This window comes from Ciona intestinalis, chromosome 10 (assembly GCF_000224145.3).
Source record: "Ciona intestinalis chromosome 10, KH, whole genome shotgun sequence".
Taxonomy (NCBI): domain Eukaryota; kingdom Metazoa; phylum Chordata; class Ascidiacea; order Phlebobranchia; family Cionidae; genus Ciona; species Ciona intestinalis.
In genome coordinates this window covers 4,501,701-4,525,279 of record NC_020175.2, presented here as the reverse complement: position 1 = coordinate 4,525,279, position 23,579 = coordinate 4,501,701, and the positions used below count along the sequence as shown (strand labels likewise).

At 33.6% G+C, this 23,579-nt stretch overlaps 5 protein-coding genes across 7 annotated transcripts in view; 2 read left to right on the top strand and 3 right to left on the bottom strand.

The window, feature by feature from the left end:
* Positions 1-1,193, bottom strand: part of LOC101241984 (large neutral amino acids transporter small subunit 4-like) — a 7,705-nt gene extending 6,512 nt beyond the window's left edge. Inside the window, exons 1-3 of the mRNA XM_009861712.3 lie at positions 698-1,193; positions 394-485; positions 177-331 (exon numbers count right to left, since the gene is read on the bottom strand). Coding sequence (XP_009860014.1) covers positions 177-331; positions 394-485; positions 698-869 — 419 coding nt within the window. The 5' untranslated portion in view covers positions 870-1,193. The remainder of the gene's footprint in view (positions 1-176; positions 332-393; positions 486-697) is intronic.
* A 2,544-nt stretch (positions 1,194-3,737) lies between these two features.
* Positions 3,738-8,551, bottom strand: LOC100181026 (endonuclease V). 2 transcript variants are annotated; one of them, XM_026836369.1, is made up of 8 exons: positions 8,330-8,550; positions 7,844-8,000; positions 7,298-7,432; positions 6,407-6,466; positions 5,125-5,280; positions 4,687-4,761; positions 4,313-4,441; positions 3,738-4,126 (listed from the first exon to the last, which is right to left on the bottom strand). In XM_026836369.1, the coding sequence occupies exons 1-8, from the start codon at positions 8,371-8,373 to the stop codon at positions 4,085-4,087; spliced, it is 798 nt and encodes a 265-aa protein (XP_026692170.1). In that variant the 5' UTR covers positions 8,374-8,550; the 3' UTR covers positions 3,738-4,084. The 2 variants fall into 2 exon arrangements, with proteins under 2 accessions (XP_026692170.1, XP_026692171.1); XM_026836370.1 differs by lacking the exon at positions 6,407-6,466 and having other exon boundaries at positions 3,749-4,126; positions 8,330-8,551.
* Positions 8,552-8,563: 12 nt separating this feature from the next.
* On the bottom strand, positions 8,564-15,636 carry LOC100184125 (neurotrimin-like). Its single transcript, XM_002122519.4, has 10 exons — positions 15,451-15,636; positions 15,228-15,306; positions 14,542-14,669; positions 14,139-14,246; positions 13,586-13,711; positions 13,044-13,178; positions 12,096-12,228; positions 10,803-10,972; positions 10,430-10,468; positions 8,564-9,815 (listed from the first exon to the last, which is right to left on the bottom strand). The coding sequence occupies exons 1-10, from the start codon at positions 15,491-15,493 to the stop codon at positions 9,691-9,693; spliced, it is 1,086 nt and encodes a 361-aa protein (XP_002122555.1). The 5' UTR covers positions 15,494-15,636; the 3' UTR covers positions 8,564-9,690.
* A 116-nt stretch (positions 15,637-15,752) lies between these two features.
* LOC100178664 (SWI/SNF-related matrix-associated actin-dependent regulator of chromatin subfamily E member 1) lies at positions 15,753-20,014 on the top strand. Its single transcript, XM_002120935.4, has 4 exons — positions 15,753-16,075; positions 16,221-16,579; positions 16,921-17,181; positions 17,481-20,014. Exons 2-4 carry the CDS (start codon positions 16,223-16,225, stop codon positions 18,138-18,140), a joined length of 1,278 nt encoding a protein of 425 aa, XP_002120971.1. The 5' UTR covers positions 15,753-16,075; positions 16,221-16,222; the 3' UTR covers positions 18,141-20,014.
* A 6-nt stretch (positions 20,015-20,020) lies between these two features.
* LOC100176339 (serine/arginine-rich splicing factor RS2Z33-like) lies at positions 20,021-23,041 on the top strand. Of its 2 annotated transcripts, XR_001974932.1 has the most exons (3): positions 20,021-21,188; positions 22,652-22,725; positions 22,927-23,041. XR_001974932.1 is itself a non-coding variant. In XM_018813781.2 (2 exons), exon 1 carries the CDS (start codon positions 20,086-20,088, stop codon positions 21,172-21,174), a length of 1,089 nt encoding a protein of 362 aa, XP_018669326.1. In that variant the 5' UTR covers positions 20,021-20,085; the 3' UTR covers positions 21,175-21,188; positions 21,354-22,018. The 2 variants fall into 2 exon arrangements, 1 of the variants encoding a protein (XP_018669326.1); XM_018813781.2 differs by lacking the exons at positions 22,652-22,725; positions 22,927-23,041 and adding an exon at positions 21,354-22,018.
* The last annotated feature ends 538 nt before the right edge of the window (positions 23,042-23,579 follow it).

The window sequence follows — 23,579 nt, the reverse complement described above, 5'->3', positions numbered from 1 at the left end:
ACCGTATACATTATACATATGGATTTTATGTAGTCTATAATAACTATTATGTATATAGTGCTGGACCATGTTAAAACTTGCTTATATTTACAGTGTACAAATATACATCTGCACGTATAGGTATAGCCATATAGATAAGAAGACAGAGACATATTACATGACCAAGCTTTACTTACGTTCCCGAAAGTCGGATCATTCTAGATCCATACTTGTCCATTATCACTCCTAAGATTACAGTCACACCGCTCAGTAGGCTTGAACCGATGGAAAAATATCGATTCAGTATCTCGTCTTGTGCGGCGCAGGTGGGGTAGCCGGACGGCGTGAAGAACTGGGTTTAAACAGGTGTCATATAACATTTTGGGACACATATGGTTAAAATTATACGCTTACGATTTCATCTTCGGTATGTTGAGTTAAATTTGATGACGTCGTATTCGATGACGTTGCGTTTGGTGACGTAGTGTTTGTTGACGTGATATTATCTATGGGGAAGTATAAATATTCAATGGTATCTGAAATATAGACCTATATATGTGGCAACTCGTTTGTGGACATGAGGCCTATAAAAATAATCGCCCATTTTATAGCGACTGTCGTTGCTCGCTACACGAGGTCAAACAAGTTGCATTCATTTATGCATCATTGAGTTTATTAAATCCAAAATAACATGTTTTAAAGGATTCTTGATACACACCATGGTCATCAGGGACCACGCATAGGTTTGCGTAAAAACCCTCGTTCTTCAACATTAAAAGCAAGGAGCTCCATCCCAGCAGCACAGCAGCAAACATTAAGTTCTCGATGACTGAAGTAATTGCGATCCACCATCGCCGACGATTCACTTGAATAAGGGTTGGGCCAGACATTTTTAATTCGTTGCAATTACCAACAATTTAGCTATATTAATTTTATATGCATGTTATGATTTAGTTTGGTTACTACAGTTTTTATATGCATGTAATTTAAATTAACTATATAACTACGGATTTTTTAGGAATGACAATGTTGCTTTAATTTTGCGTTGAATAATACATGACAACGATATGGATAAAATGACATCTGTTTAAACACGGAAGTCTGTTATAGTAACCCGGTATGGCAGACGTAATCTACATGACCTATATATACAATAATAATGATCATATATGTAAATATGTAAGATTGCATTCATAAAGCAGAGTAAATTCTACAAAACAATTTTAACATATGAAACAAAACCTATAATAGTCCAAATATTTATCTATTTTAGAACAAAATCAATAAATACGTCCGGTACATGCTTAATACTGCCACTAGCCCAGTAGTGTGAAAGTGTCATACCAATACTGCCTTCTGGGATATAAACCTCATTATTTTATTTCCCGCATTTGCCTATCCATTCACACTTAATTAATAAACCACCTGTCCTAGTTTCTTTTGCCATAAAATATGAAATAATTGACTGACTATCAGAAATTGTCTGAACCTAAACGATACGGGTTTCGGTTGGGTTTAACTTTCTTGTACTAATCCAGCGCTTCGTTGCTATATAGTAAGCTGGGAGAAGATGGGACACCTTTAACACATAATATCCAAATAGCCTGATCGTATTTTAAACAATTAACAATCATTTATGGTAGTCTTAAGAATATGTTTTTATAATTCATTTAACATTCTTCGTTTACTATACCAAATGGGATGAAACAATTGTCCCATCTTCCCCTACCCTACTATATATCCTTCTGTCGCCCATACACGACAGAATTTTCTAAGTTTTAATCTGTCAAAGTAACACAAATAGTGCAGCCTACGCTCTCTAGTCTTTGAGTCTAAGTGCATCTGCCATTATATAACTTCAACAATACCTATATTCTCTACATAGCACTGCTTGTATTGACCGCATTTCCCCCTACCTAAACACTACGTATAGGGAAGTGTCATTGAGAGATTACCAATCTGCAACTTTACAAACATAAACAACGTGCTCAGCAAGACGTAATATAAACAGTTTTATCGAATTCGGTGAACGGCTGATGTTATTACGTTATAAACAGAAGGCAATTGCTTCCGATACGTATGCAGAACAAAGAAAACTAATTTCTTTTAATTTCGAATGATTTTGTGGGCACAGCTGGTTGTTTCACCAAATGGACTTGTCGCTACATTACGCCTACACATGTTACACCAGTAGCAAAAACATTTGAGTATTGTTTGATATTTTACTGTGCTTTGGAGTGAGCCATATAGACTTTAACCTTTTAGCACTAAGTACACAGCGTGCCAATGCTAAGCTATTACTAATTACCGACTTTCTAAATGCGCATGACTTGCATTATAGGAAATTCCCATAATATTCCGCGTAACTCTACTGTCAATGTGACTTAAAAACACACGCTATCGAGTTAATTAAACGCAATAAACCGTTTATCGCTGCTTGCTGATAAACAACCTATATCGTACATACATGATTTCTACATGAACTGACTATATGTGCCTTTGTCTTTTTGACCTGGTCCATTTCCCTGACGGTTACACTTTTCTCCGGGTCTTTCGCGACATATTGTTGCGAAACAATATATTGCCGTCGAGTCAACAGCTTGTATGACGTCATATTGACCTAGGGTAACGAACAGTGTTCCCGGAGACATTTTCGGTAACAGCAAAAACACTGTGGTTTCTTAAAATAAAGTTTAAAATTTGTTAATTTTGTTAATTTTTTGCAACGTTTTTTTCACTGGAACCACTGCTATTGCGGATGCAAAACATGGAAGAAAAAGAGTCGAGCGCGTGACCAATCAGCCAGGTTCTTTCGCAAGAAAGAGACCTTCGAACTTTTCACAACAATCCACCTTATGACGTCATACTTTCGACATACAAAGACAGCTACTCCAAGAGTTGTTGATTGTGTTGGAAGTTAATGGCGATTGGGTGGTCGATTTATTCAACGAGGGAATTGCGCAATATAGGTCCTGCATGTTTGCTTAGCTGCAGAAATGTTGGAAGATTTACGCTGGTGGTCTACAACTTTACGTAATACGGTTGGGATTAATTCCCGTGCACAAAATGTAAACAACTATAGGCGGTAATTTAAACTAGAGTTTCTTAAATTGTGTAAATGGTCCACTGTAGCTTTCGAAGAAGTTTCGACATGTGTTGTGTGATAAATATTCATAAATCCGGTTTGGCGTAAACGGGACCAGAGATTTAATGAGTGCCACGATCCTAAAAGTTTGAAAACCCTGATATAAATTTTATTAACTTGAAAACTTTCGACGCGTGTTACTGAATGACCGTCAGGGTGACAGGCATAAAGGTCACATATCAATTGTCAATGCTAATTAATGTGTGCATGTTTTATTGTCGACAGGACTGTACACATTGTAGTCGTACCGGAACTTAGAACGGGAAAATAGCTAAGCGTATTATCGTTCTGCTAAGAAATTGAAATATAAGACTACGATTTTTACGTTATGTCTAAAATCTAAATAATGTCATAACTATATGACTTAAAACCATGTTAGTATAACCAAAAATAATTAATCGTTGCGACATTTAGTTTAACGTCCTTTTTATATTTTTAACGAATCGCAATTAAGACGTACAGTCTAAGGTATGGCAACAGCATCATCTAGCGGTTATTATTTTTCGTAAACTTGTAATATTTTGCCACGACGTAAACAGGACAAAACAGAGTACACTAGATATGATCGAACCTGGCAATAGAAAGCGACAAAGATGTAAACAGGACAAATTCATTCCGTTTGCAAATTTTATTATATTTGTTCAATAACAAGAATAATATGCAAAGAAAATGAAGGCAGGGTGTTCCAGACACAAGTGACTAGACCCCAATACAATTAATAGACAATATTAAAAACCAATATAAAAAATTATAAAAAAGTTGGTAATTAGAAACTTAAAGAATTGGCAGCGTCAGGTCTTATTAAAATTATAGAAAAAACTGAGAGACTGTTTTAACCTGAGATTAAATAATCTTTCTCAACTAAAACTATTACAAAGAGATAGGATGTCACAGCACATGCATAATACTGTATAAAATAAGTGCATAGTAAGTTTATGGCATGATTTGTCGCAATAATTTTCATTCGATCTTTTTAAGTTCTTTCCTTGACCATTTATCTGCCTGTTACAGACAAAAACAAAGTAATTGCAAACAAATATGGCGAAATTAAGATTTAGGATTCATATTAAGATCAGGCTGCTAAAACAATTAAAAAAACAAACTACAAACCAATATAATAAGTTCTGCCGTTCTGGTATATGGTTTGTACACTTTTTCTAAAACAGTTCAAAAAAATAAAATACATACCATTTTAATAGGTTCTGGTATACGGGTTTTAGTACACCCTTTCACTATTTTTGCAGCAGTTTCCAGCGAGCATTTGTGACCAGCAGAAACAAAAATCGGTTTTTCTACTTTTGGGGCATACAAAACTGCCTAGAAAAGTTAAAATATTTAAAAGATAAATATTTTTAATGAATCTACACAAACCAAGTTACATGTGGTAAATCATAAGCGTGCATGAGGAAACAGAATACCGGCTTATATAATGACTGTCTTTTTCGCCATGCAAAGATAAGTAAGTTATATTCATAGTAAATAAACAAAAAAAGGACTGATTTTATTTAAGGCACTATATAATTAATACATACAAAATAGTTAAACAAATAAAGCAACACTACCTTTGCAAGAACTTCATTTTTTTCTGTGGAAATAATGTCAAGTTCATTTCCTCCTGTCTTTCTTAATCTTTTAAACTAAAAATAACGAGGAGGTTGAAACATATAAGGGTCTGTGAAATTACATACATTTGTTTTTTCTTATAGAAAACAAATTTAATATAAAAACGGAAGTTTTAAGCGCTAAAATTACCTCGCTATAACACTCTGTGAAAAACTACATAAATTTCACAGATATTTGTTCATAAAAACTGCCGGTAATTGGTAATATCTAATCTATTTTATATATTTTTTAAATTTAATCACAATTAACTAAAGTTTGGCACATTTTATTGCACATTTAAATTTGTGAATCCTTGTAAATTCCTTTTTTGTTATACACCTTTTTTTTAGACTTTATTAGTTTTTTTTTTAAATAGATGGATAAATCAGAAAACAAACCTGTGAAATCACTTCAGTTTTTTTCACCCCATCTTCTGGTATTTCTATGAGACTCTTTGCGACTCCAATTGTCCTGGTGTTGGATAAAACTCCTAAGTGTGATGCTGCACCACATCTTCTAATGTGGAAGAAGCCGTTCCCGTCCAACAGGAAAACCTGAAATAGTTTTATAATTTAGTAACAAGATTTTTAGACCCAGTTTTAGAGCCTAAAAATACAATATGTCAAAATAAGCATATATAGAAGATATATATATAGCCAACATAAAAATACAGTATGTTGCGAAATAAATATTGCTGATTTGCTATGCAAACGATATACTCTGCAAAATGGAACATGCTAAAGTTAAAGGCTTAATATTTAGTTGATATAAAATAATAGCAAATGACAACTTTTACACCAGAACAACAAGATGAGCATGATACATGCATTAAACATGACACAGTTAGCGAATACCAGTTGTTACACTTGCTGACTATGAAGTTACAACATAGATCACACATTATGTCGAAACAAAATCATAAGATTATAAAAACTGTTCTGTGGAATTGAAAAAGGTAAGAATTGATTGCATTCTGTGATAAATTTGAATTCCCTAAAATTTGGTACTAGTTGTTGCTGGCAAATATTTGTTACGCAGCTCTGCCACTGCTTATATAACATTAATACAAAGCACGCACCTATATATTTTATGAAATTGTAAAACAGTGAGGGGAAGTTGCAGCTTAATGAGTTCGCTTTTTATAGCTAGTTTTTCAGTATAGGATTTGTTGTGTGTTTGCTGGTATAGAATTTCACACAAGTCTACCGCCCCTCATAAAACACTAAAGCAAACAACGAATATAAAGGCCATTCATAATATTATTCTGTCATTTGTGGGGCGTTCAGGCAATCGGTAGCATAAGAGAATCGATTTATAAAGTAATTCAGAATGGTAGAAATAATGCATAGTAATTTAATAAAGTGTATAAATAACTGCGGACTAAGACATGCTACACACATTGACTTTTTTGTTCATTCAAAATATTCTCTCACAAATCACAATGATCAGTTTGTGACTTCTAGTATAAATTCCTTATTCAAACACAGCCATGCTTAGAGCAACAAGTAATTAGGATTTTCCAAAATGTAATATTTTTACTACATGGAAAAAGTGAGGGGAATTTGAAGCCTGGTGATTCAGTGAATTTGTTACTGGCTGGTATAATACTTCACACAGGTCTTCCGCCCTCATATAACACTAAAGCAAACAACGAATATAAAGAGCATTCAAAATATTAACCTGTCTTTTGTGGTGCGTTCCGCCATTCAGAATCGCGAGAAAAAAATAAAAACAGGAATTCTAAATTGTATAAATTGCAAGAATGAATAAAAAGTTTATAAGCATAAATAACTGTACAGTCTACAGTACAGACTCAGGCATGCTTTCTGTATTGACTTGTGTTTTTAATTGATTTAAAATGGTGATAACCACTTATAGACAAGGAAATATCATGCCTTTTTCTAAGACTTTACCTTACTTTCACAGTCTATATCTCAAAATATATCATTGTTCTTATTTCTAACATATTAAGAAATGTCTTTTTTAACATTGTTCAATATTTTAAGATCTATTTTTTGCAACTAAAGTTTTCCACCAAATAACAAGAAATAGTTACATTAATAGCATATTATATAAAAGCTAATGGTTTGGTCGTTCTTATTTTAATACAGCAGTTAATTGTTTTAGGTATGCACGCTTTTTTATAGTTTTTACTCTTTTTCATTTTAGGTTTAATACTTAATGTAGGCCCCATTATATAAAAGAAACAGTCAAAATACACTGAGTATCCTACTTATTCAAATTAACATAAAACTACAGTTCAAAGAGGTATTTTTAAAACAACAAACCTTGACACCAGTAAATAATTCCCTTGCACAAAAAAGGAATGAGGTGAAATTGCTGCTTGATGAATTGCATGGTTCTCAGACCAATGAAATTGCATATGTAAAGTATGCGACAGAAAGTTGTACACCAGGGTACATTTTGCAGGGTATAGAACTTCATACAAGCAAGCCGCTCCTCAAATACAATTGCAAAAAGGGCCAATATAAAGACGTATTATTCCAGAACCTCCTGTTTGTGGGGCTTTCACCCCAAAAAATTGTTGCCTAAAAAGTATATTCTCCTTACTTGTGGTTCAAGGTTTGGCTTCTTTGCTTTCAAAAGCTGTAGTTCTTGTTGAAATGGTTCAATTTCACGGAACGCCAAATAACTGCTCTTATAAGGACAGCTAAGTTTAACTTTTGTTGTGTTCATGTAGACTTGCTGTGGATGAAATGACCAGTGATTATGGTTTTGAATCATTCAGTATTTTAACAGACTTGGAAGTAGCACTATCAGAACACTAGTCAAGAACAACTGATAAAGGGGGCATATGCCCCATATAACTGAAGGACACACATGGATATTGAGACATATTGTCACACGTTTTCGGAACAATTCAGTGAAAATATATATTAAGCACATTGATTCAACCATGGGGTTTAAGATTGCAATCCTCCCAGTTTTTTGCAAAAATAAGTATAAAATCCACCCCTTATTTTTATGGCTGTGTCACTAATCATGCGGTGAATAAATTAAAGTTATTTATATTGCAGCAGATGTGACACGAGTGTGAATAGAACTTAATTAAAGCATTCCATACATAAATAAGGAGAAATAAGTTTTATTTCAAACCTTCATTTCAGGATAGCTAAGGACAACCATGCAAGAGACAGCCAGTTCGTGATTTATTTTGGAATATGAGACGTCAAAACCACCAACATACTTTACTTTGGAAAGTGAGAAATCCCCATCACTTCTTATGATTTTATCCCTTAATTCTTCCTGTTTACTGGTTTCAGTCGTTAAAAAAAATTAAACAATAATAAAACACAACAAAAATTACAGAGAATTTATAAAAAAAATTCTTAAACGTTTTATACAAAATTAATTCAAGGTGTATGCAAAAAAACAGTACCTAAAAACCTATATAGTGAGTCTAGTGACATTAATAAATAATGGAGATTGAATGGATTCACAATACAAAAAAATATCCCTTACTCTCCCCAATAAAAAAATATCCCAAAACATTCCCAATGAAACAAATGTTATTGAAATTTTTTTTGTTTGGTTATGGAAAGGAAAATAACGGCCTAACAAAATTAATGAATATTGTGTTACCTGTTCCATTCTGCAATCTGTTCATCAGTTATTTTATTGTCCATCCCTATCTCTTGTTACAGGGCACTGTGTCAATCTTGTTTTAAGGTGTTGTCGTTATTAAAGCCAGTTTTAACGTTCACGAAAATTATGGTATTTTGGGGAAATTCTTCTTTGCCTCAGTTTATGTGTGTTGTGGCCTGTTATGTCCAAAAAAACCTATAAACACATGGTTCCTATGCCCTATACATGTACCTGAAAAGAAGAAGAAACATTAAAACAGATGACAGCAAGACTTGAAGAGGGAATGGCAAGGAAATATGATATGATATGCAACTACACTATATACTTGCGGATTTAGCCAAGTTTTTATTGGTCCAAAGTTTCAATATGGGTCAGCATAATACCATTGAGCAATGAATTGCTGGGTAATGCTTAGGGACTACAATTTTGGTTTTAGGAAATGTTATACAGCATGGCATGCCATAGCACCAGAGATTTGGGCCACAGTTGGCTCATGACTCTATGTTTTGGGCCTTCTAAGAGTTTTACATTGCAAATAAAAATGAAATGCAAAATGACTTACAAGTTAAGAAAGAGTAGATAAGGTAGCACCAATAATGGAGTGTATATGATATTTATAGTAGGAGTGACCAGGTTTCATAATTATTGATTTAAATTAAAAATGCTAAAATTAAAAAATATGAAATTTGTTTTCATTTACAATTTTATATTAACTGCAGAGTGAAAAATAACATTGATACACAAGACATTTATATGATTTCATTTAAAATAAGCATAAAAAATAAAACAGTGATTCCTTTCGCAACTGATTTCACTTGAAACTGCTGTTGCTTGATTAGTAGCAAATAAAACTGGCAACACTGCAAACTATGGGTTAAAACACAGTGAAAAAATAGTGGGCAGCAAAATACGGAAACAAATCTTGATCTAAAATAAAAGAAACTATAGGCCAGGTAACAATGAATGGACTGAAAGTAGGAAAAACAGTCATGAAGAAAAGTATCTTGTGCACAAATTTGCCAATAATTTGAAGAATTTATGCATACAATGAAAAAAATGTTTGAATGTAAAAACAAAAATTTTTGAATTTAGAAAGGGCAAAATTTTAGGCAGAACCTACTGGGATGTTATTTTGGAAGCTTAATATTAAAAACAAGTTTTCCAAATCAGGATTTTAGTATTTTTGTGGCATTTTTAAACAAGATTAACATAAAATCAGCTGCTTATTAACCAAACTAAATTATAATTTTGGAAGCTCTGGTCTTTTAAAACCCAGACCTGATTTAGCACCAAAACAAGGATTATAATTTTTTATACATAATAGATATTACTTTTGACAGTCACAGGAAATCATCACACTACAACAAAAAAGCAAGCACAGATGTAACAATTACGATTAATATGTGGTTTGAAAGCAATGTTTTTGCTAACGGAGAATTATTCCTACCCCCCTTTCCATCTCCTGTCCATTTTCTATTGAACACTGGAAAAATACATAAAATAAAAGAAAGAATTATACATATACTGTATTATATAATATATATATTTTTTAGTATTCTGTTATTTTTTAGTAATATATTTTATATTGGTAAAATATAATTATCATAAAACTATATTTTAACTAGTTGTTATGTTAAGTTGTATGTTTTATAAAAAGAAGGCATTCGATATGTGTGTTATTTTTAAATAAACAGAATACTTTTTCTTAGCTATAATGTTTATAAAAAACATTGTTTAGAATTTTATTATGTTTATAGAAAGTTTAAAAGGTGAAACTGTAGCTTAGTGAAGTGCCTAAGCACTGTGATTATTGTTTCTTTTGTTTGTGGCGGTATAATAGCTCACATAAGCTAGCCGCACCTCAAGATACAAACTTTCCCTTCAAAATTTAAAATGGTGACAAAAATAAAACCTAGTCATTGTGGTGCTTTTGCCATACTCGTTGTACAGTTGTTTCACATTGGCAGTTTTATTTTATTAACAGATTTAAAAAAACATTACATTTGCTTATAAATATATACCATCTAAAAAGTTTTTTTTTTTGAAAATTCCATTAAGCCATAAATTGAATTAAAATAATTGAAATCATAAACTTACAATCTCCTGGAGGGGGTCTTGTGGGGGGAACAATCTTGCCTGTAATGTGGAAAAGATTAAGAAAAAAATAATTATAAAGTGTGTTTCTTGAAAATTATATTTTAGTTTTATATAAAAAGATTAAAACATTACCAAGATAAAAATATTAAAATATTAGAAAGTCATAATTTGAATTCAGGCAAATATGCTAAAACTCTAACAAGTACTTTTAATATTGTGTTGTATTTTTACAGTCAAAGTATTCGTCACATTTCTTAATGAGTTTTCATATGTTTGATGACTATAGACAAGGTGTAACATCACCAACATGTAACTGTATATAAACTAGGTAACTCCAGGCAAAATATACGTCACAAGTTGCGTTCCAACTTACGAGAAAGAGCAATTGTGGTGTTGACTCTTCCCATTTGGTTTGAAGCAATGCAAGTGTAGTTGCCATAGTCACTAAGTTGTAATGGAGAGAAATAAAACTTTGATATTGTGTTTATTCCTTCCTTGGTGGTGAGAACATTGAAACGTTCGTTGCTGAATTGCTTCTTGAAGCTAGGAATACAAATATGTGAACAAATGAATGAATGCAACTTGCTTTATCCTATCATGGCAACGACAGTCGTTGTAACTTGTTCTGTTTCATATACCTCGCGCTGGCTTACGAGTTAACAAGAATGCAACTTTGTGGGTGTATTTTTTGGAGAGGGATTTTCGTTGTTATACATGGCTGACAATTTAGACAACCTATTAGTGACAAGTAATTTAGAATAGATACCCAAGTAAGAAAATTATTTTAAACTTTGTTTAAAACATTACACGTACCCAAACGTTAATCCAGTAAAAAAAAAGTGGTATATACCATCATCATACATCAAGAAAAAACTATTTTATCGTATGTCCAACAATGTCCAATAATAAAAAATAACAAAATTAGGAAACTAACTGTTTTGTTAACAAAGCTTAATTTACGTCTTAGTTCTCATTCCTAATAAATATATTTCAACAATCCAATCCCTGTTGGTTGTATTTGATGCAAAACTCATTTAAAAAATCAATTTTAATTTTGCCCAAGAGACCTCTGGTCTCTGTCAGTTACCATATTAATATTATTGATTAAATTCGGTTTCATTTTAAACAGCCTGAAGAACAATGCAATAATAAAATAAGCTTATAATATGGGAACTAAAATCCTTAATTTATGCCCAAGGCTTTGCTTTTAATGGGTAACATAAAAAAGAAAATAAATTTTAAAACATTATTTTTTCAAATTAAATTATTAATGTAATGAGATGTTTTTAAGTATTATATTTCAAATGATTTGCATTTAATTAAAATCTTTACAAATATTGATTTGGCTGACATACAACTAATCACATAGTGAACACTGGGAATTGCAATTTAATTCAGAGTAAAACATACATTAACTTTCTTTAAATTTTATGCACTTTAAACAATTAGTTTGGAGAACAGCTAAGTTAGCAAATTAAATTGTCTGTAATTATTAATTAATATGCAAACAAAGTTGTTTGCTTGCACATAACAAGCTCACAAAAACTAGATTTCAAAATACCTATTAACTCTTAAAGCGGCTGCGAAACAAATTGGCTATTTTTAAAATTTGTTTCAAAAATAGATTTTTTTTTTCAAAAATATTTTTTTAAATAACTTAACTTACGTTTTACCATCTGGCATAATCCATTGAAAAGTAGGGTCAGGGAAACCAGAAGTCACACATTCTATGTAGAAAGTTTGTCCTTTAGGTGCAAGCACCGTAGTGGGTGACAAAGTCTCATCGATTTCTGGTGGATCTGGTTGTGAGGGGTTAAATGAATTAGTGTTGACTAAGTTGTCTCCCATGCAACATAGGTGCCATGTTAGCAGTGCATCAGGTGTCACTTTAAAATAGTGACATCATTTGTTTTCCCACTAAGTTTCGATTGAAAAGTATAACGCTTGCTTTTTATGAGCATTTGCTTACAAGTTTCTGGTATGACAGCTTATACTCTTTATAGGATTTCAACAAAATAATACATATTATATTAATATTAACTAAATATTTAAAAAAATGTATAGTATCTTATTTATTTTATTATTTATGGGAATAGTTCCTTAAAAACTCTGAAATGAAACGTTATTCCCTTACATATTTACCACATTTGCAACATAACAATCCAATATTACATTTTTGGAAACTCTTATAAATAATGTATTTATTAGGTTACCATTAATGTACTTGTAGCAGCTAAATATTGTAAAGGTCTATTTACTTTTTAAATCTACTTCTGTACACATCTACCTGCATATTACTATTACACAACTACAAGTGACAAGCCTACAGACTACAAATGATAGATTCACAGAAGAGCTTAATATACTTAAAGGTGAAGGTGTGGCAAAACAAGTTTGAACTGGTTTGGACATGTTTAAACCTGTCCTAATTTACATATATATACTTAAAAATTATTACTGTATGACTGTATGTCATAGTCACCAACATAAAAATAAAATAAAACATGTCCAGACTTGTCCGATTTAAAAGCCCCTTAATTACAACAATGTAAATATAAAGTCGATACAATGCCCACGCTCAATTCAACACCCACACACACTTTTATTGACTTACAATTAACGGAAAGTCTAATTGAGCGAGTAACTGGAGAAGACACTCCATTATCAGCAGTGCACTCGTAAATACCCGCACTTCCCCTCTTTACAGAACCAAGTGGTAAAAATTTACTCGTCGCTCTAACGCCATCCGCTAGTAAAAAGCAATACATAAAAATGTGTTAATCATAAACATGTTTTTACAATTATTAAAAAATTGAGTTTTATCAACATATATATATAGCCTATAAAATAAAACTTTAGTTCCACAATATAGTGTTAAAAGTAAAACCTTCAGACCGTACATAACTGACTTCTTAACTTTACTAGAGAGCAGCATATATAGATTTTAAAAATGCAAACTTAAACAAATAATTCGTAGGCACAAAATTCAGATGTTTTAGCAAAATAAAAAATCCTTTAATCAAAATATTGGCTATAATACCTAACAATTAGACTACTACAAACAACTATTGGGCCTAGTTCAAAACACCTAGTTCTAAAACACAACACCACAACTAATAAAAATGTATTCTAAATATAAATCTATTAGTTAAGTACCTGATGGCACAAGATGTCTCCAAGTTATCCTTGGTTGTGGTTTTCCAAAAGCAATACATCTAAGAATTACTTGGTCGTGTTCATCAACTGTTTTATCTTCTGATACATCAGTTAACTGAGGGGGTACTATGGGTGGAAAAGAAAAGGCTTCTGGTTATTCTTGTATTTCAATGAATTCAACTAGTGGTGTATGTTTAATAAATCCTATTGGCAGTTCAGTGTGATGTGTGGCTGTTGCATGATGTCCTTTAAACACTGCTGAGCAAAGACGAATCACAGTCTAGCAATTCAGTTTAGTGGTTATGATAGAGCAACACACATGGCTCTAACCCATGGATAAGTAAAATAGGTTGTAACACCCGGGGTGTTTGGGCAATCGCAATGGACCAACTCTTGCCTACATTCTCCAGGAATAGAAATACAAGTGACCAGTGTTAAAGACAGACAGACAGACAGTAACTGGTATTTGCAGCATGTTATAGTTTGATATCCTGTTGCCACCAGCTTTTAACTGTTGCAAAAATGTATGTCGTTTTACCATTAACAGACTCACCATTTACAGTTAAATGCATTGTGGATTTGTATGTAAGATTGAGATATAATGAGCATGTGTAAAACCCTTCATCATTTGTGTTGACATTCTTCACTTGCATGGTGTATTCTAAAAAGCAAAAGTCAAATAAAACTGTTAGGATTAAATATAATAAGACACACAGAAATATACTAGTCGTAACAATCTCATTCAAATGGAATATTGCATTAAAATCAATATACAATACCCATCAATAACTTATAGATATAGCCTAGTCTTACATTACAAGTATTACTATTAGTAGGCCTCTAGGTATGAATACACAACAACAGAAATGCCTAGAAAAGAACATAACTTCAAATTAAGGTATTGATAAAGTAATGAGTGAATAGATTTATGTGAAAGTTAAGAAAATCCTACCTACCATTATGTTCATTGCTTAACAATGTTATTCTTGGATCTTTTGGTAACTTGTTTCCATTGGCAAAAATAACAGTAGATTTATGTGTCCATGACCGCTTTACATATGAAGCACCAGCAGAAATCTTGCAGCTTGAATAAATAATATATATATGCTAAACTTTGAGTGCCAGCAATTAAGTGAGAAATTAACTTAGGCCACAAAGTTCATAGAAAATCAATAACCACGCAATAGCAATCATACTGTAGCCTATAGCTTAGGCTATAATTGCATTACCTTTTGTATACCAAAGTAGCATAGTAGCAGAAGTAAAATGCAATTATTTACACTACCAAAACTGTGCAGATATGTGTTGTCAAGGTGTTTTAATTAAATTATGGGAACACCAGTAATTAAAAGTACATTAGGGGAGTAATAAATGGACATAATATAACATCAATATATAACCATTACTTTTATTTCAATATGTGGGTTGTGGGTGTAAATGTTTACAGTGTCCAGTGTGTATCTTAAAAGTGAGAGTCCGCATAAATGACATAATCTTGTTTTTAAACCACATGCACACTGTTAAGCACCAGTGTTTCCAAAGCCTAAAAGTCGGAGAAAAATGATGCAATAATGTTAAAGACCGTTGAAAACAAGTCAATAATTTAACATCCGACTAATCCAATATGAACATCTCCACTCACCTGATCACAATATCTTCTCCTTGTGTTACTGTCTTGTTCTTTAGAGGAGCAATGAAATTTGCATTTACTGTGTGTAGAACTGCATAATACAAAAACATTAGTATTTTTAGTGTAAACACTAAACATTAGTGTTCTTACGGTAATTTTTTAGTGTACATTGTTTAAAGTATCAACACAAAAACAACAAAGTATATATTTACCAATTACAATGCTAAAAGCTTACCGAAAACTGTTACGCAAATTCCAAATAATAATTCCCACTTCATTATTTTTATTCTTCAATTCAACGTTGAATCGTAGCTTTAATCTAAAACCTGTTAATACTAGCCGTATTAAAACAAAGCAGAATACACGTTAAGTTAACTGTACAAGTTAATAAAGAGTATCCCGTGATAAAAAAAAAACAGAAAGTAGTGCATGCTTACTGCGTTTGAGCAAAATACTACACTCTCTTGATAATAGATGTTTGAAATGTTTGATTTGGTGCGCAATGAAGCAGGACGAAAAAGAAAAAGGCACATGCTTATTTTGTAGATTAAATGTGCATGAACTGCGTGGTTGTATTTCTCGTTACAACATAAAAGTTTCCGTTAGTACATAATCGTATAGAGTTAGTTTGTTTCCTTTTATTGCATATACAGAAACTGCGTAGTTATTTGTCCCAGTCCCCTGCGCCTTCGAATTTTCCTGGCGTATTTTTGTGAGAAATAGCTTTGCTTTCCGCTTGTGGTGAATATTGTTCGTGTGCGTTTGCGCTGTGGTCTTGATTGTGGTGGCTCGACCATCAACACAACCGAAAAGCGACAGAATTTGAAAGTTTTGAGATCTTAATCACGCTTTGTACTAAGGTGAGTATCATAATAGTATTTTGATACTGGTATTTACTATTTAGCAAATGTAACAGGGAATTTAAAGAGCTTCATGGTGTTTTTTCCAGCTGTATGTGATTTGCTATACAGTTTATTAATTTACAATTAAACTTTTATGTTATAGGAATGTCCCGACGGAGCACAAGAGGTACAGTTGATGCGATATCAAACTTATCTGTGCCACCGAGCGCATCCAATCACATTGCCCCGAGTACTATGATGTATATGAACAGCCAGTACAACCATCCTGCCTGTAACAAACTATTTCTTGGCCCAAACCTATCCAGAGATGGAAAAAGCCATGGTTCTTCCACTGCTGTACCTAAAGCTCCAAAGGCGCCAGAGAAACCGCTGATGGCTTACATGAGGTACAGCCGGAAGGTGTGGGATGAAGTCAAGGCAAACCAACCAGATTTAAAACTTTGGGAAATTGGAAAAATCATTGGGAAAATGTGGAGAGAACTTCCAAGTGCTGATAAGCAGGTTATTATTATTAAAATACAAAATTTTGGTTTAGCAATAAATACCTAAATAGTATTATATATAGCCTATAAGCCTATACAGTGGTTTAATAAAATGGATATTACATCTTCACGGTTCTGTTTATACTAATTTAAATACCATTTGCACAGATATTTTAAAGGCCGTCTAGAGGCCATTGTCCTGTAAAATATGACATATTATTTCTTAGTAAAATAGCAAGGATATTAGTAATGAACTAATGATTCCAAACACTGCATAAAAGTTAAAATCATTGGTATATAGTACAAGTACAATGTCATATTTTAACAATTCTTGTACCACAACCTGTTTCAATTTTTTAGGTGTATAATGCGGAGTATGAATCAGAGAAGGGTGAATACCAAGAACTCCTCAAGTCCTACCATAACTCCCCTGCTTATCAAAGCTACTTGCAAGCTAAAGGTAGAGCTGAGGCTTTTGAAGCTGAGAGCAGGGCAATGGAAAGGGATGACTCTTGTATCAGCATTGAACCTGCTGATGATGGTTCAGGGGATACTGATGAAGGCTTCTCAGTAAAACATGTTGCTGCTGCTCGGTTTCAGCGTAATCACAGACTCATGCAGGTTTATAAAGTGTTATATTTGTCATTAATTACATTAGGTAAGCAATTGTTAGCGGGCTTACCGTGGTTTGATAAATTATATGCCTTTATAGGATATGTGGACAATCCTGTTTTAGCATGTAATTTATAGTCTACATACAAGACGATAGTTATACAACACAACAGCAGTACATATAACACAATGGCAGATATCCCTAATGAGTAAATACAACATAACAATGCTTGCAACAGTTTGACATAACACAATGAGGAAATATGTTCATGTATAGTGTATCTCTATAATTGTTATATCTGTCCTAGGATATTTTAACCGATCCAGCAGTGGTTCCTAGTGGTCGGGGCATTGTGACACAACAGAGGTACGACATATTGAAGAATCAAGTACAGTCGCTGCAGAAGCATCAGAGCAAACTACAGACTGAGTTGGTTGATATTGAGAATAACCATGCTCACACAAAGAGGAAATGGAAGGACCAGGGAAATAAGTTTACAACTGAGATGAAGAGGCTTAAGACAATGACTCCACAGGAGTTCTATGCCGAGTTCAAAAAGAAAGAGGAGCAACAAAAGCTACTCAGGGAAGAGATGGAAAGAAAAAACAAAGAAAAGATGGAGGCAAAAGCAGAAGAAGCTCGGAAGTTGGCAGAAAAAGAAAAGGAGGAGAAGAAGGAAGAGGAAGAGAAAAAAGAAGAAGGGAAAGAAGAAGATGAGAAAAAATCTGAAAGTGAGGATAAAATGGAGGTTACTACAAGTGAGGAAGCTGTGAAAGATGAAACAGAGAAAAAAGAAGAGACACCAACAGAAGATCAACCAATAGATAAGACAAATGAAACAGAGGAAACAGAGTCCAAGGAAACAAATAATGAAGAGCAAAATGAAGAAACCAAAGATGAAGTTTCGAACACACAGACGGATATAAAAAGTTTGGAAAAAAACGAAGAAGAGGAAAAACAAGTTTGACAAAATAATAACATTTTTATTATTCGGATAATCATATTTGTGTATACTTTAACAATGTGTTTATTTGAGATTTATCTCTGTTCACCACACGTTGTTCCCCAGTTTATGTTTGTAAGTACTGTATGGAAAAGCGTAATGACAATATTTTGTGTTGATATGAGTGCTTTTGACTGATAGATTCTTAAATGTAACCAATGGTTTCATTTTATTTTTTTGTACAGATTACATTCTTAGCAGGTAGTATTTTTCAACGGAAGTCTGAATTCTAAACTGTTTAAGAGATATGGCATACCAAGGTGGAATGAACAGTAATACAGGATGGCAGAACCAACAATATCAACAAGGTAGCCAATACTCAAATCAAGGATATGGTAACCAGTATCCTTACAATGGTCAGCAATACAATAATAACCAGATGCAATTTCCAAATTCAAATCAGTTTAACCAAGGTGATTATCAGTATCAAGTAGGACCTGGTCCCTCACAGAACAACCAACCACAATCTACTAGATCTGTTTCACCAGAGTTGGGTTCTTATGGTGGGAATAACGGCCTCAACAATTTAAAAGGTGATCTCAATGACGGGTTTTCTAACTATGGGAATAGGTCCATGACTCGAAGATCCATGTTTGGTCAGTCTGATGACTATAAAAGCCGTAAAAATGCGGACAGAGGCAATAGGCCATCTTCACCGCCAGCTTGGCGTGGATCTGGTTACCCAAACCGGAAAAGAACAAGAGCCGAAAGGAGAGCGGCTGCAAGGTCTACAAATGGAGCCAAACGACGAAAAGACGCATCCAACATCAATTCAAAAGAGGAGGGAGGATCAATCAAAGAGGAAGGGTCATCATCGTCATCTCTGCGTCTGAATATCACATTCTCGGATGCAACTGACCTGTTGTCGATGGCTGACGTGACGTATCTTAATGATATGTTGGGTCAAGCTATGATTGATGACACGTTTCCTGAAAATCCACCCAGTACGTATGGTATTATACTCATGAAGTCTGGGATTATTAGGATTAATTGCAAAGATGAGACCTCCGTCACCACACTGAAGAAATGGGTGGCTCAACTGCCCCCTAGACCAGATGCTCCATCTGGCTACACCGTCTTGGGACCTCAAGACAAACCTAAGGAACGCGTCTTTACTGTCTGGATTCCTAGCCCGGGGTTGCGACATAACCTTGAAAAGATCCTTGTGGTATTGGCACGACAAAACCCAGATGTCCCAGTGAATGATATCCGTATTGTTAGCGTGGTGGGCAAAGACACTGATCATGGCTTCCACATGCGTGTTGCTGTCAAGGTCTCAGCCCTCCCTAGTCTCTCTAAGGTAAACTTTCGTCTGAGCTTCCTTTTTGGACAAATTCTTTTTAACGGAGACCAAAGGGTAGAAGCGGAAAAAAGAAATAATGAAGTACCAGAACTGGAAACTAATTTAAACACAAAGGATGTCCCTGCAGAGACCGGGTAATAGCTTAGCTTGTTTACTTAATCGAAATGATTGTACAGGCATAGCTTGTCACAAAATCACCTCGATTTTGAACAACTATTAAGGAATTATTGGCTGGTGCTAAACGCAGTGGGGCGCACATTTATAACTCTTATGCCTAAGCCTTACTGTTCATGCAATAGACTTTAGTTCCTGACATAGTAACATATCTAATTTTCACATGGTTCTATTTAATTGTATTCTTACAGTGGGTTTATTTGAGTGTTATCTATCTCTGATTGCTAATCAGCAAATATTGCTGTTATTTATGTTTGTGACAACTGTAAGTGAAAGTGTATCAACAATATTATTTTCGTTTTTTTTTTAACGTTAATGCTCTTAAATGAGGCAAATGGTTTTATTTAGTAATTTTGTACAGGTTAAAACTGAGAGGTAGGGTGGAAGTGTATACAATTACCTGCATTTTAAATACTTTACTTTTGCTAAAATATGTCATACCAAAGTGGAATTAACAGCAATTCATGGCAAAGCCAACAATATAAATCAGAAGCGGGCCAATACACAAATCAAGGATATGGTAATCAAAATCCTTATGGTGGCCAGCAATACAACCAGACACAATATTCGAATACAAATCAGTTTAACCAAGGCAGCAACCATCAGTATCAGGGGGTGGCGGGGAACAATTCAACAAAATCTACTGGAAAAGTTTCTTCGGAGACAAGTGACCCAAACACAGCGCACATGCGATTGTTTGTTGGGAATATAAACACACAGAACTTGACAAAAGAAGAGCTTTATGCTAGGTTCTCACACTATGGGAACGTAACAGCAGTGTCCTTGCACCGTGGGTTCGCCTTTGTTCAGTTTGATGACCCCTTATGTGCCCGAAGTGCAGTGGAAGCTGAGAATGGAAATATGATCGCTGGACAAAAAGCTGATATCAATATTGCAGCTGAACCAAAGCCGAACCAAAAGCAGCCGGATAGCGACCAGAATAGTTTTCAACAAGGAGGATATAATTCATGGAGCCAAGGAAGTGGTGTAAGAGGTGGAGCCAGGGGTGGAAGAGGAAGAGCTAGTGCTGCTGCAAGAGTTGTTGTGCGTGGAGCTCTGCGTGGAGTAAGAGGAGGAGCTTTCAATCGAGGAAGAGTCGCAGCTCGTGGAATGTTGACTCGCGGCTCAAGAGGAAGAGTATTAAGAGGCCAGAAAGTCTTCTCTGGTCGAGTTACTAAACCGGCAGTTCGAAAGCCTAGTTTGCCTTCTCACGATACAATTTCAAAAGCTATTCAACCACCAGCACCACCAACGCCATCAGTTAACCCCATGCCACCCCCTCCTGCCCCACCAACTGAACGAGCCTTTGGATCATTTGCTGCACAGTACCTGGATCTTAAAACTGTTAAAAAAGATTTAGTTGAGATAAGAGAAAAAGTCAATGCGTTGATTCTCTGTGTCGCAAAAGCTGAGGCGATAGCAGCATCTGTAAGGGAGGACCAAGAAGAGGAACAAGAGCAGAATAATGGGAGTAAAGAAAAAGAATTGGTGATTGTTACTAAGCAGGAACCAAACAACTGAAGCTGCAACAAAAGGTGCTTAAATTGCGTTTCTGTCACTGTTCAGGTGTCCTGCTGCCATTGCTATCCATAGTTTAAAATGATAAAAAAAATGGTATTTTTAACCAAACAATTTCCTGTAACATTAGTAATTAGGTTTATCCTTAAAACAACTTCCTAAACTTTTGTTCATTATTACAGCTCAAAACTTTTTGACCAAAAATTGACTTTTATTCTGATGAACCTGTTCACACTCTTCCTTTTTAAGATGTGGGGACAATGTGGACACAATTTTTGACTGTTTCTTTTCTTTTACATTTTTCAAATTAGGGCTGACTGAAATATAAAAACCGTGTATGTGAATGTAATTGTTCAAATTTTCGTTTTTATTAAAATTTCTTCACTATGTCAACAGTTTGCTACACATGAAGGCTACTATTTTATCATAATGCCCAGACATGATAGTTTTATTAATGCAATTGCAGTACATGGTCAAGAAAGATGGCCATGCTACAGTAACAGTATAAACTTTAATTGATCAATAACTGGTTAGATCGCACACTACTACAATGGTTTAAAAACTAAAAACTTTGGACTTTTATTGTGTAAAACACTAAAAACAGTACATTGTTTCCATCAAACCACTGTACTGTAATCATACAATAAACAAACATTAAGTTTAAAACATAGTTAATGTGTTTTAGGAATCTATTATGGTTCCTTGTAATCATCAGTTTCTTTTTCCCGAGCTGTGACATTTTTAGCAATCTGTCTGCTCACTGGTTTAAAAATTTCTTCTCATTTGGAATAATGCAATGATAACTCTTTGAATATTCAATAAATATTTTTCCCGTATCCCCCCCAAATCCATGGTAAAACACTTTTTGATCCCCCTATATATGGATGAACTAAATTAAGGAAGGAAACCAATACAAACCTTGCTATATATAAATGAAACACAAATAAACTTCATGAGGCGTGTGTTGTCTATGTAGCATTTTTATTAGCTTCAGCCCTATGAGTTTTATATTACTGCATCATTGTGCAAGTCACAAACTTTTGAAGCTTTCACATGGATGACTTTATTATTTTTCAATCAATATCTACCTACATACGGTATGTTGTACTTTTATCTATTTGTTTAAACTTAAATGTCCATCTGTTTTTGTACTTTATATAGTTTTTTATTTTTTTGTTTTTTATGTATTTTTGTATTTAACTATTTATATCCTCTAGTTTTTTGTTTTGTTTTTGTAAAAGCCTAAAGTTTTAAAAAATATCAAGCTGCTACTTTTGTTACAAAGAAAGATTCATTAAAAACAATTTTTGATTTTTGAATAATTTTTTGTTTGAATAAGTTCCAACTGGAACTTAAATGTTTTAAGCTGTACAAACATGTTTGTAAAAACATAAACAATCATACAGTTTTTTCTATGAAGGTATTTTTATATCTATGGTAACAACAAACACTTTTGATAACATGTTTTATTCCTATTCAGGATTCCTTTAGAAATCTACAGCGCTGAAATCAGCAGCCTTCCAGTATAATAAAGTATTGAGCAATCTATTTCAGGTAAATTACCTAATTGTTTGAAGTAATTTACCTATTGCTTGTAAGTCCGAATAAATTATTCCAAATGGGTGAGGCTGTGCAGCATAGCAAGCTGTGAAAACTAAAACTAAAATTGAGGCCGGTTTGACCTATGTAAATTATGTGAAACTGTTAGTGTAATTGTTTATCATGAAGCCTAATTAATACTCTTTTCTAATGCAGAAAATGGAATGGAAAGACAAGCTAGGAGAAGTTCTGAGTTGGAATAATCATGTTTTAAAGCTAACTATTATTTCTATGTCATATTATATTTTCCTAATAAAATTTCTGAAATGTGTTCTTTGTGTGGATATTATGGATCTATTATTATGGAAGAGCTGAAATGTTTATATTGCGGAAATTGGTATATTTTCCATTACTGCATTATCATTGAACAATCTGGTTAGGATTAAAACTATAACATTAAATACTAGAAACTGCATAATGTGTTAATGAGGCAGTTAACAATTTAGGGTTAAATAGCCAATCTATAACTGTACTTGATTATTTCTGTAGTTAAATGGAATAGTGTTTTTCAGTTGCTTGGTATGTTTAATTATAGCAATAAAATGTGCCAAGTGTTACAACATGGCCGTTTACACTACAAACTTTCGATTCATGGCAGAAGTAAACGTATGTTGACAGCGGTGAGGGAAATACCCAATCCGTACTTAACCTTATCATAATAACCCCAAAGGTTAACATATTTATCAATGGGCCGGTTAGGTTTAATATCCATAACCTAATTTTGGATAACTAATGTAATTTTCTATAGAAATTTCAGTGTAGCAAATGTATCAAATTTTTAAAGATATTTAATAAATTGTCAAATAGCT